Source organism: Diuraphis noxia, unplaced genomic scaffold (assembly GCF_037042655.1).
Source record: "Diuraphis noxia isolate RWA-SAM2 unplaced genomic scaffold, SU_Dnox_SAM2 contig0002, whole genome shotgun sequence".
NCBI classification, from domain to species: domain Eukaryota; kingdom Metazoa; phylum Arthropoda; class Insecta; order Hemiptera; family Aphididae; genus Diuraphis; species Diuraphis noxia.
Window position 1 is genome coordinate 76,952,871 of NW_028301712.1, and position 12,859 is coordinate 76,965,729.

General features: G+C 24.2%; 1 protein-coding gene across 5 annotated transcripts in view; it reads left to right on the forward strand.

The window, feature by feature from the left end:
- The window catches only part of LOC107173881 (inactive ubiquitin carboxyl-terminal hydrolase MINDY-4B), an 80,981-nt gene that overhangs the window by 45,762 nt on the left and 22,360 nt on the right, over window positions 1–12,859 (forward strand). Inside the window, exon 1 of one of the 5 annotated variants that reach the window (XM_089220780.1) lies at window positions 3,511–3,597. The exons of the other annotated variants lie outside the window; for them this stretch is intronic. Within the exon in view, the coding sequence (XP_089076906.1) occupies window positions 3,576–3,597 (22 nt within the window). The 5' untranslated portion in view covers window positions 3,511–3,575. Of the gene's footprint in view, window positions 1–3,510; window positions 3,598–12,859 lie in introns of those variants that run through there. 5 annotated transcript variants of the gene reach the window in all.

Below are 12,859 nucleotides of genomic sequence, written 5' to 3' on the forward strand. Positions count from 1 at the left end.
TCTAAATATTTTTGTATACTTTTGTACATAATTTTATACATTATCAATTGTTAAACTGCTAAAAAAAATCCTATAAATATCAATGAGTTAGATAACGTTGCCAGGAAAACTTTAAATGATAAAAAAAGACCTAGAACAATCAAAATTCTTTTTTTGAACTATTTCTAAAATAGTGCAGTTTATTCTTACTATATACTTTAATTTGATTAAGATGATGGTATCGTTTATTTATCTATCGAGTTTTTATTTAACAAATAATAGAATAATTAATATTAAATATAATTATTGGTTTGAATAGTAATATTTTAGTCTTAATATTAAAATAACATTAGGTACCTACGAAATTATTGGAGATATTAAATAATTTCAACTCATCCAGCCATAATTAATATTCACGAGAAATGTGTCTCTTGGGTGAGTGTGTTTTAATTTGCAATTTTAAAACGGTAATATAATATATTCATATTCTGAAATCATTTGGGGACGGCTTACAATTTCTGTTGATAAATTAAACACATACCATGCTGCATAAAAGTTTTTTTTAAACATATTTATTTTAATATGTACAATCTGTAACAGAAATTTACAATAAAGGGTTATATAGTAGGTCGTGGTTGGCTTGGTTGAAGAAGCTATTCACTAATAGCACTTCATGGCGAGATAGTTACTTAAAAGTTAAAATCATTTTTTTAGGAATATTTTATCTTTAGCCATACTTGAAATGTTTACAAATGCTGATTTACAATTAAATTAAATTTGCAGTGATATGCTAGCACATTATGTAATAATCTATAAACATGCTTAATAAAACACGTATTTTACTCTGAATATATGAAAAAATAAACAACGTAATAGTATTAAAAAGTTTTTAGTTTTTACTTATTCTTTAAAGTCATATTTCATTTTATATTTAAAATACTTAAGAAAGTAATATAAATAGTTGTGTAAGTATTTATTTTTGGTGTAACTTTATCTAATAATATAACTTACAAATGTAATTCAAGTAACTATTGAAATTATATGAAATATCTTTACGTATAGTAAAAAATATAAAGTATCTACTACTAGCTATACCATGGATTAAGCATTTAAAATAAATATTTTTTTTTCATGAGTAACATTTGCTTCTTCGAATAATATTTTCTGTTAGTATTAAGTCCACTAATAAACATTATAGAGAATAATAATAATAATAATAGTACAGTAAAAATGGATAGTATACAGTAGCCATATAGGTACAGGTACAATATTTTGTTTTTGGAATATGGTGATTTGGCAATACATTATAGTCTACCTTGAATGTCAAGGAAACGAAATATTGATGATTTTTTGGATTTGGTTAAGATTCAGGTTCTAAAAGTGATAAAATAAGGATTTTGGTTTTGGATAATACCAGTATTAGCGGGTTCTAAAATCGGTTGCCCATGAAACAAAAACTATCTGAACTTGTCCTTTTATTTAACTGTTTAGGCACACATCTTAGAAATATTTATAAAGCTTCAAAAAGTATAAAGTATATACTACCTAGTATAATAGTTAATACTGGTTTTATATTTATTCTTGACCCTTGTGTAATAACTGGTAAGTTTGAAAGTTTTTAAATATCATTATATTATATTCAGTGATCGAAATGGCTAAAAATAAGTGGATAATTTTCATATTATATTATTATGGTTTACACATTGATTCAAGGTGGAGATGAGTTGAACCCCTATATCTTGTTAATAAAAAAAAATTATATAATATATAAATATTTTTTTATACGTTTTTAAGTTTGGCATCTTAATACTGTGAAGCATGATGAAATTTATTAGTCGACAATCATTAGCATAGTAAATCATAATTAAATGAAATCATGCAGTAAATGTTACAACTTGTGAAAACATTTTTTAGGTTAAGAAATTGGTGTGGGATGTTCGCTTAGTTCTAATATCCTGCGGGGGCAGGTGGGAATAAGTAATTGTTGATTGGTACATCTGAAGAAAAAAAATTGTTTGGCAAAACTACTGTGGTACAAGTGTATTTAAAAACTAAAAAAATTGGGTTCTCTACAAAATACAAAGTATATAAAATATCGCTGACAATGGACAGAATATATGATTGCCCTAGAACGCCAATAATAAATATTTAAAACCATGTTTAAATGTATATAATTAAGAAAGTGCATCTTAACTGAAACTAGTAATTATACATTTATACCTGTATATACCATATACAATTCATTACATGAATTAAATATTTAATGAAAATCACAAATCTCAATGACGAATAAGTCCAATAGAAACTTTCATATAAATTATATAATACTTATAAAAAAATCGATAACTGTATTACCAAATAATAATATCCCTGTGAATAAATTAATAATAGTCTATGACATGCCTTTGGAAGTAATAAAAAAAAAAAGAAATTCTTCAAATGAAATAAATAACTAATTACGCACTTTAAAAATTTAATTTTTACCGTATAACTATTTTTTTTTAGTTTTGTCATTAGACCCTTAAAGTTAAGACCATTGTCAAACTTTTACGTTTAGCTTGAGACTAATTGTCCATTTTATATTATATTTATAAGACAATCATTCCAAGAATGAGTTTAAATTATATAACTTAACAAATTAAATAATAATTAAAAATTTATTTTTAGGAGAATTAACTTAACTCAATTAAGTTTTATAAATTTAATAAATTATTATTGAATTTAAACTATTCAATTAAACTTATATAATATTTATTATTCAAACTGTTGATGTAATATTATAAGTCATAATCGAACATTGTCATTAATATTATACGTCTTATTTTAAAATGTAGTAGGTTAGGTTAGGTTACCTACCTGAATGATAAGTAGTACAAATTTCAATACTTATTTGTCAATTTAACTTGACAAAAAAATCAAAATATTACAATATTATTTTCTATATTGCGTATTATAAAAATTATATTATTGATAATAATTGTAATTTATTAATTAAATTATAATTGAAAAATGTTTTCTATGGGTAGGTTAGGTTAGATTAGGTAAGTAGATATATATTATCATTTAGAGTAAAATAAACTACTTATCATAATTACAATAAATTGGTTTCAAAGTTTATTATAAAAAATAAGTATAGTATATTATTATGTATTAAATATAGGTATATGGGTAATTAATTAATTTGTTTGCTTTAAAACTCAATTATGTAGTAAAAAAGTATACATATACAACGAAATACATTTAATTTTATACAAACTTTAATAATTGGTTTCGTGTACCAAAGTTTTTACTAATAGTATTGCATGCATACATGCATGCGAAAAAAATCTCGTTCACCTCTACCCCGAGAAAAACTATCTGTAGGTCTGCGTGTATTAATTTTTAACGAGTCTCGTGACGGAATATTGTTTTTCGAAAATAAAACTTTTACACCTCTAAACACGCACTTCCGATAAAACTGTTTTTATTTTATTTTTCTTGGCGACAGTTAATCGTTTTTATGTAGGTTTACTGGAAACCAACAATTACACTTGTTCAACAAATAGAACAATCAAATCCGATTTTAGTTGAGCTATAGTAACGGTATTACTGCAGTCATGACTGAGAACGATGATGTCGGTAAGCAAAGTTAATCACACAGGCTATAGACGTACATTTTCCTTAGTGGATGATTGAATGATAAACCGTTTCAAGATTAAAAATAATATAATAATAACTAGGTTGGTAACCTGACATAATATCGTTTTTAAATTCTTATAAATCTTAAAAAATGTTAAATTTAAATGCTCTTAATGTTTTTTAATATGCAATAATAATGTGAATGATGTTTTAAATTATCGATCACGAAGAGGTCGCAAGTTATATATTTTCAGTCAACGCTGATTTTGAAAAATTTAAATTGGTAACCATTTAATCATATATTTTCAAACATCTCATGTATTTTTATCCCTATATAACTATATTAAATTCAAATTTATATTTGTTTCGCCTTCATATTTCATACTATACTAATTTCTGGTTTACGGGTTGTGAGATAGTTAGTAAATATTATGTATTTTAGGTAGGTAAAATATTTCTTTGGTTAGTTTATTTTGAAATATTTTAGAGTCTACCATTGTGTTTTAACTATCATATTATATGTTATAAAATAATATTCAAAACAGTAAGTTAGGTCAATCAATTAATTATCTTTAAAATCTCCAACAGTAAAATGCAACCTATGATATCGTTTTAGGATTTAAAATATTATATTTTAAATAACGTTGTATTTAGACTGATCTGTTTTCTGGATATGTTGATTTCAAAACATTCTTTTGCAATTATATAACAAATACGTAGTGCCAATTTTACGCCAAAATTTAAACAAATATTTTGTTAAAGTTATGCAGGTATTTATTATAAGGAAAGTATATTATTATTTATTAGAAACTGAATTTGATCTTGATACAATTTGTAATCGAATATTTTAAATATTAATTTTGACACATCCTATAAAGATTGATTTAATTGTCATTAAAATTTTAATTATTTGTAAATTGTATATTTAAATGCAGATAAAAAAAAAAAGTTAAAAGAAACAACAGCATTACAAATTTATTTGTGGGAACAGATTACTTTAAATTTTTTAATATACTAGTATACCAAGTGATTCAATTATAAATATAATTAAATTGATGTCAACCTTCCCAACAAGTTATACCTACATAATCTAAATTATTAAAATAAATAAAATTAAATTGTACAATTTATTTTAATTTTATATTAATATACTAATTTATATACAGGATGATTCACCAAACCAATTCCCTTTGCTCATCCCTTTTTCTTCAATAATGTAGTTATTTAAAATCTGATTTTCGGAATTTTTAAATATACTAAATACTTTTAAAGACCAAATTATTAAGATTTTTTTTGAATTACTCAATGAATATTCTGTGGAGGTACAAACTTCTGTTTTTCAAATGAGAACTCTTTTTCAACTTTATTCTGTGGATTTGACGTATCAGAATTAAAATTCATACTAGCAGTTTTTGAGTTATTTAACTACCTATGTGTTCTATGTTAAATTGTCTATATTACTATAAAGTCTATGGTGATTAGTCATTAACAATAATCTATCAACATTAATAATCATTAAAAATTACCCAAACATAATAAACACTAGTTATCTCATTTTAAGTAAATTTTATATGCTTGTAAGACCATTTAAAAGGAAATTTTTCTTTGTAAAAACATTTAATTAACTAAAAAATTACTCATTCGAATTTTGAATTAAATACATCAAAATGTTCAATATCATATTTATTATTATGTTTGTATTTATTCTATTTCAAATTATAATAATACAAACCAATATTAATAAAATTATCTTATTTCTAACTAATACTAACCTTATAAATAATTTTTAACATTGTATAAATCCTGCTCCGTATTTTTAAGTCCCTAAAATTTGTAAAAATTGTAATTAACCTTTCTTTTTTTTTTCTTTTCTTTCTTCTGTACTAACTTTATTTATCAGTTACACCGTAAACCTACTCCAGGCTAATGACCAGTGATGTCAAAGTCTTATTTCTAATAAAAAAAAATAATAATAATAATAATGCAAACAACCCATTACCCCTGGCATTTAACAGAAAAAAAAAACACAAATATATATTACTATTACCTGTAATGTTTGTTTCCAATAAATTTCAGTTGCTTACAATTTATAAATATTAAATTAACAGTGTCTAGGTTAGGTAATTTCATTTTTTATAATAATTTATTGAAAATTATTGGTTTCCCATATAGTCATATCATTTAAATATTTTTAACCAGGCGCATAAATTAATGTAGTTGGTTTTTCCTATCTGCAAATTATGTATACTTTAATTTAAAGTGAACCATACAAATTGTGTTATATTTGACAATAATACACATTACACAATACACAATACACATTGGAGTTACATGCATATTCACAAAATGATTAATCAAAGTATTTATTGCCATTATTTCTTTAATAATTAATGTATTAAAGTTTTGATTTATCTTTTTTCAAACGATTACCATCCTTTTTTAAAATTGCATAGTTATTGTAATTCTGAAACTACTCGTTTGAATTTATATTTATATGAATCAACATAATATTCCAAAAAAGAAGGTTCTTTTTTGAAAAAAGGAGCTTATGCCATTAGATAAAGCTTTTTATATGATATAAAAAATCTAAAAATTATGTATAAAATTATGATGTTTAGATGTAAATAAAAGTTACAAAAAACAGAATTTGGATTTATTTATTTTAATGGTTAAAAGAAATGATGATCATGTTTAGCGAATCAACCTATGTTTATTAAATATTTATGGATATAGCACATTTCGCTCTGTTTTACAAAAAGATCAGTTTTCAAATGGCTTCCGGTTTTAACAATACAAATTTCTTCTGACTTCATACAGATCTATAGAATTGTCTTAAAAGGTTTGGTTGAAAATACTATTAATATTCTAGGTGCTTAAACTATGAAAGTTATATAAAAATCATATTGTTCAAAGTTGATATTGTAGATTTAAAATAAAAAAAACCTTTGGTATTATACATTTTTTTTTTAAATTTAGCATTAAAATTAGAAAATTGTGTATATAAATCATTCATTTGGAAATTTTGAGAGAAACTTTTTCGACGGAAGCCGTTTAGAAATAATCTAACAATGGATGGGAGCGGTTTGGAATGTACCGTTGTATATATATATATATATATATACATGGATATTTGTGGGACATATAAAATTTAATGATAGGTCATAAATAGGTATATACGGTTTATTATTATATTTTAGTATTGTTCTTTTATAAATTTAACGTGACTAAGCTAAGATAGTAAGATAAATATGTAAACAATAATCACTAAAACTGGCGTCTTATGAATAAATCATATGTGTAAATTTTAAAATTAGTTAGTCATCCATTTATATATTATGAATTTATGATGTATATATAACAAAATAACAAAATATATTATCACTTATACTACCTAATGACTGAAAAGATGTATCTAAAAGATCGAAATTGCTCTTTATATTTTATATGTACCTAATTGGTACAGTACTACAGTACTACAATGTACCTACATATTGCGTGTACGTGATCAAAATAATGTTTTAATTTTGATAATGACTAAAATTATTATACCCATGCATACAAATTTACTGTAGTTATATATTTTTACTATCTAGTAGAAACAGTTATATACCACAATGTGTAGGTATACCTACAGAGATTGATTTTTCCTTAAGTAACGGAAATATTAAAGTTAAACAATATGTGTATCGCTATTGTGTGGTTACTTTTTCATGTGTATCAAATCATAACTCATGGTAACTGTAAATAATATTAAGATTAATTTAAAATATTAAATTAGCAGATTCTATATTATAACGTACACAAAATAAAGCTAAAGAAAAAAAAGCGGGTAAGTCGTGAATGTCGCTCTGCTGTACAATAGGTTACTGTAATGGATGGGATTAAATTTGAATGCAATGATAGGTATCATTGTATACGAAAAACGATTCTGAACGGAGATGATTTGTCAGTCTAGGATATATTATATATAAATATTGTCATATATTCTATTTTGAAACAAATATTTTATTTTTCAATTAAGACGCATTTTTCATAAGGCATGGTTAATCAATTAGTGTAGTTATCATGTAATTATCATAATTCATAATACCTTATATTACATATATTATTATCATAGATATACGAATACCTGGTTTGAGGATAAATCGTTATCATTACGCGATTTCATAAAAATTTAAAACTCAAACGCTCAAAACATTTTTCCTATAATGACGCTTCAAATTTTCTCTATAGTTATTCGAAGCAAAACTTATGGAAAACTTGGTGTGAAATTGTATAACCTTAGATATAAATACAAACAATATTATGAATTTTGAACTACAAAATAATTTGCAAATATTCATGGTTTTGACGAATTTTTGTCAATATTTGAAATTCAAATGTTAATAAAAATTTAATTTGAATTTCCGGTGGACATTTTTTTTGTGATAAAGATTGAAAAACTTGTAAGGAGCCTTGTATTAAATTTTCAAATCTTAGGTATAAAAGGAAAATTTTTTATGAATTTCTAGAATAAAATAATTTACGATGGTAAATTTCGTGATTTTTACGTATGTTGTCAAAATTAAAATTTGAATGCATGTAAAAAAAAAGATGTTGCTATAATTTCTTTTATTTTTCAACTGCTATTGCAAAACTATATTATGAGCCTTGTATTAAATTCTCATATCTTAGAATTAAAAAGAAAAACTTTTATGAATTTCGATCTAAGATGATTTGAACATTGCCGTAATTTTTATGTATTTAGTCAAAATTTGAACTGTAAATGCTTATAAAAAAAAATTTGTGACTATTTGATTCTTTTATTTGTCAAATGCTATTGTAAAACTATTTTAGGAGCCTTCTATTACATTTTCAAATCATAGGTATAAAAAGAAAAACTTTTTTATGAATTTCTAGGATAAAATAATTTACGAATTTTTGTGATTTTTACGTATGTTGTCAAAATTAAAATTTGAATACACGTAAAAAAAAATTGTGGCTATACATTTATTTTATTTTTCAACTGCTATTGTAAAAATATATTGTGAGCCTTGTATTAAATTCTCAAATCTTAGAAATAAAAAGAAAAACTTTTATGAATTTCGATCTAAGATAATTTGAAAATTGCCGTAATTTTTACGTATTAAGTCAATATTTGAACTTCAAATACTAATAAAAAAAAATCGTGCCTATGTATTTTTATAATTTTTTAATCACTCTAATAATAACTTATGAGGAACTTTGAATTCAATTTTCAAGTATTTTGATAGGGCCAAAAAGTTTTTATCGACACTTCAAAAAAAAATTTTCAGACAAATTGAAAATTTCAGTCGTCTATAAATATCTCAAAAAAAGTCAAAATATTTTGAAAATTAAATCATGTAAAGAAAATGCCAATCCTAATAACTGGTTAAATTTTCAAGTATGTAGGACTTATACTTTTTGAATAATAACAAATATTTAAAATCGTTTCATGATAAATCGTTATCGTTACACTATTTTGTAAAAATTTAAAATTTAAACGCACTTAAAATTTGTCCTATAATGATGCTTCGAGTTGTCTCTATAACTACTTTAAAGGAAAACTTATGGAAAACTTAGTGTTGTATTTTTAATCCTTAGTTATAAACGCAAAATTTTTTATGATTTTTCAACTTCAAAATTACTTTTCGCGTTTTCGACAGATTTCGTAAAATTTTGAACTGTAAACGCTTATTAAAAAAAATTGTGACTTATGATTTTTAATTTTTTTTAGCTACAATAAGAACAACTCATAAGGAACCTTGTATTAAATTTTCAAGTTTTTTTGGTCGTCCAATATTTTTTTACTGACACTTCAAAAAAATTCTCAAAAAAGTCGAAAATTTCAGTGGTCAATAAATAACTCAAAAAAAGTCAAACCTTTTTTAAAATTAAACTGTATATAGATAGCACTACCATAAACATTTGGTGAAAATTTCAAGTATTTACAGTGATTAGTTTTTGAATTACAACCATATAAAAAAATCGATTTGGTCGAAAACTGATTTTGCGTAAAAATTCCCGTTTTTCTGTCATTTTTTTTTTTGTTTTTCTCGATTTTTTTGAAAAATGTTGGAAAATGTTTACTTTTAACCTCTATAATGCACCAAGGATCTTCACTTTACATCGGAAATCACCCCCAAAGTTTGAAATCGAAGCATTATTTCGACTAGTTATGCTGTACACAGACACAAAAACAAAAAAAAATCACGCATCATTGTAAAATCAATACATTCTTCACTTCGTTCAGAATCTAAAATTGTCAGATTAATCAATTTTGATACAATAATTTTTAAATCCATTCGGTAAATATTCAATAGTCTGTAAAAAATATAAATTTGCTTATAAAAGTAAAATATGCATTTCAAGTTGTTGTCTTATTTTTATCGTAATTTGAAGGATTATCGTTTTCTAATATTTCTTTGAGAAATGAGAATATGAACTATAAGTATATATTTATTGATGATTATGTTTAGATGTTTAGTCACAAAACAATACGATCAATCAGATTTTACATAGGAAAAATTATGTCCAATGATTAAAACAAATAACAGAATACTCGAAAAAATAATTGAATTAGGTATACCCTTATATTTTATTGACACATGGAAGTTTTGTTTGATAATACATTCGAACCAAGAAATGTATTGAACTATGTATCTAAACCCTCATGAATCATATAGTTGTTTTCTCATTGTTGTGATATAAATATTATTCATATTAACCTATTTAAAACGTGTTTAAAAATTCTTAATAGCAGATTTAGTGCGTGACAATCTGACATTTTTAATGGTCTAGTCTAAATTTGTTTCATATTACGCTAACCCAGCATAAACTTTCTACCTCTATAGTGTCTTTGAAACTGGCATTAAGTAAATCCACTATATTGAAAAAAAATCTCCCTTAAATAAAAACAAACTTTAATAATATTTCAAAATTAATTTTATATTTTGCGAGTAAAGAAATATGATAGTTTTAAAATATGGTTTTCCAATAATTTTTTAATTAGTTTCAAGGCTCTTACAATTTTATATGCGATGAAACATTTTACGCTAGACAAAAACTATGGGTATTGTTGTATTTTCTAACAAAAATGCTTTAAATTCGATTAATTATGAGTTATGACTAACAACAATCATAATAATCTTCCCTATAAAATGATTCAAGAATATCATAATTGCTTATACTTTGGTTTAAAATGAAAAACTAAAGACCCACTTAATTTTCCATTTTTATATTTAGTAGGTAAATAAAATTTATTAAAAAATATTGAAGGCTAACTTTTGAAGCTGTATCAATATTTAAAAAAAAAACGTATTAAGTGAAATTGAAAAACAATAAAATATTATATAAAATGGAATTACCAATGTAATTTTTAATTTCATAATTACTATATTTTTGTTTGAGTTAATTATTTTTACTATTCAACTTCCTTAAATGTTGAATATTATATTATAATTCGTTATAAAAATTATATTTTTATTGTTTATTTCAATAATGAAAATTAAATGGCATAATTGATTACTGATCCAACTGAAAATAGTCAAAGTGAATAAATAGATATAAATATAATAGTTCAATATTTGTATTCAAATATTGTGCATTAAACTCTAAATTTAAAAATATAGGTTATGCTATGGACTTCGTATCTTGGTTATAACTTATAACGATTTTCTCCCGTATTTAAAAAAAATAATAAAAACCGTATGTAAAATACTAAAATTTACTTAAATAAACAAAAAAAAAGCTCATCGAAATGTATTACAAAGTTTTTTATAGCAGCATCTCTAAATATTATATTCTTATCATAATAAAAATCATGATAAAATACCAACGAATATCCAAATTTATTGATGAATAATATAAAAGATGTTTTTCACACCCCAAGAAAATAAATATTGTGATACCGAAAAATAATGTAATTTATGTACCATATTATGTGATAAATTACTATTTGCTAATGGGGTAGATTTGTTTTATAATTTTATTCATTCGTATGCAGCGTTCACGTGATGTAGTATTTTCGCATGAATCATTATTAGTATTCACTATTGGTTTTTATTATTTAGTGTCTTTATAACATAGGCATGTACAATATGTTGGTCTGCCAATTATTTTGAATATGTCACATGTGGAACAATAAAATACAATTTGTTGGTGGTTTTTAAATTAGGTAATATTATTATAATAATAAACTCAAAGGTTTAATTCATGATGAGCACTGTTACTGTGTTACACAAATATTGTATGGATCAAATTTGCTAATTTTAAATTTTACAGTTTAACGAATTTTCTTATTTATAAATACTAAAATATCTAATCATGATTTCGTGTCAATCATCAAATTGTATCATATCCAATTTAAACATTATAGTAATATTTAAATTGTAAGTTTTCTATGTACGCTCGGATAATAATATGCAATTAACGTATTTATATGTATTAATATTTTTATATTCAATAAATAATTTTAATGACAATAAAACAAATTTTATACCATCATAACTTACTCTAATTTATTATTTTTGTTTATTAAATGTTTTATTCAATCTGTAAAAAGAACAATAAGAACAATTGAGGATGTATTAGAAAGTAGTAGAAAAAATAAAATAACAAGATATATAACAGAGCATAGAAGCCTCCCGTGGAGGTACTACATTAAAAAAAAAAAACATGAGTATTAAAATTTAATTATTCAGTAGGTTTCTACACCATTTGCGCTTTAGCCGTTTGGGAGGATTTCAAGGGATAGTCAAGGAAGAGATTTCGTGCATGAATGGGTTTCTATGATTTAGAAGACGGTTATGGAATCTTTTGTAGTGTGTTTTAGTCACGTCTGCAACAAGGGGTATTGAGAGGTGGTGATAGAAAACGTAGTATGGTATTTTATTGATTTGTCTTAGAGTTTTGGATTGATAGGTTTGTATTCTATTGATGTTAGTAGATTTTGCTGATCCCCACAGCTGTATACCATAGACCCATATTGGTTTAAGTAGCACTTTGTAAATATGGAGCTTGTTATTCAGATGAATATATTTGGAGGTCAGTAGGTGTCTTAGTTGGCGGCTACGATCATTGAGCGTCAACCGTTTGGAGCGTATATGAAGAGCACAGGTGAGCCAACGGTCTAGGGTTATTCCAAGATATTTGACGTTTTGAGAGTAGGGTAGAGGTTGATTATTGAGGAATAGTTGTGGACATTCTCTGGGGCGTAGTTTAAAGGTAGAGTGGAGCGATTTGGTTTGGTTTAATTTTAGGC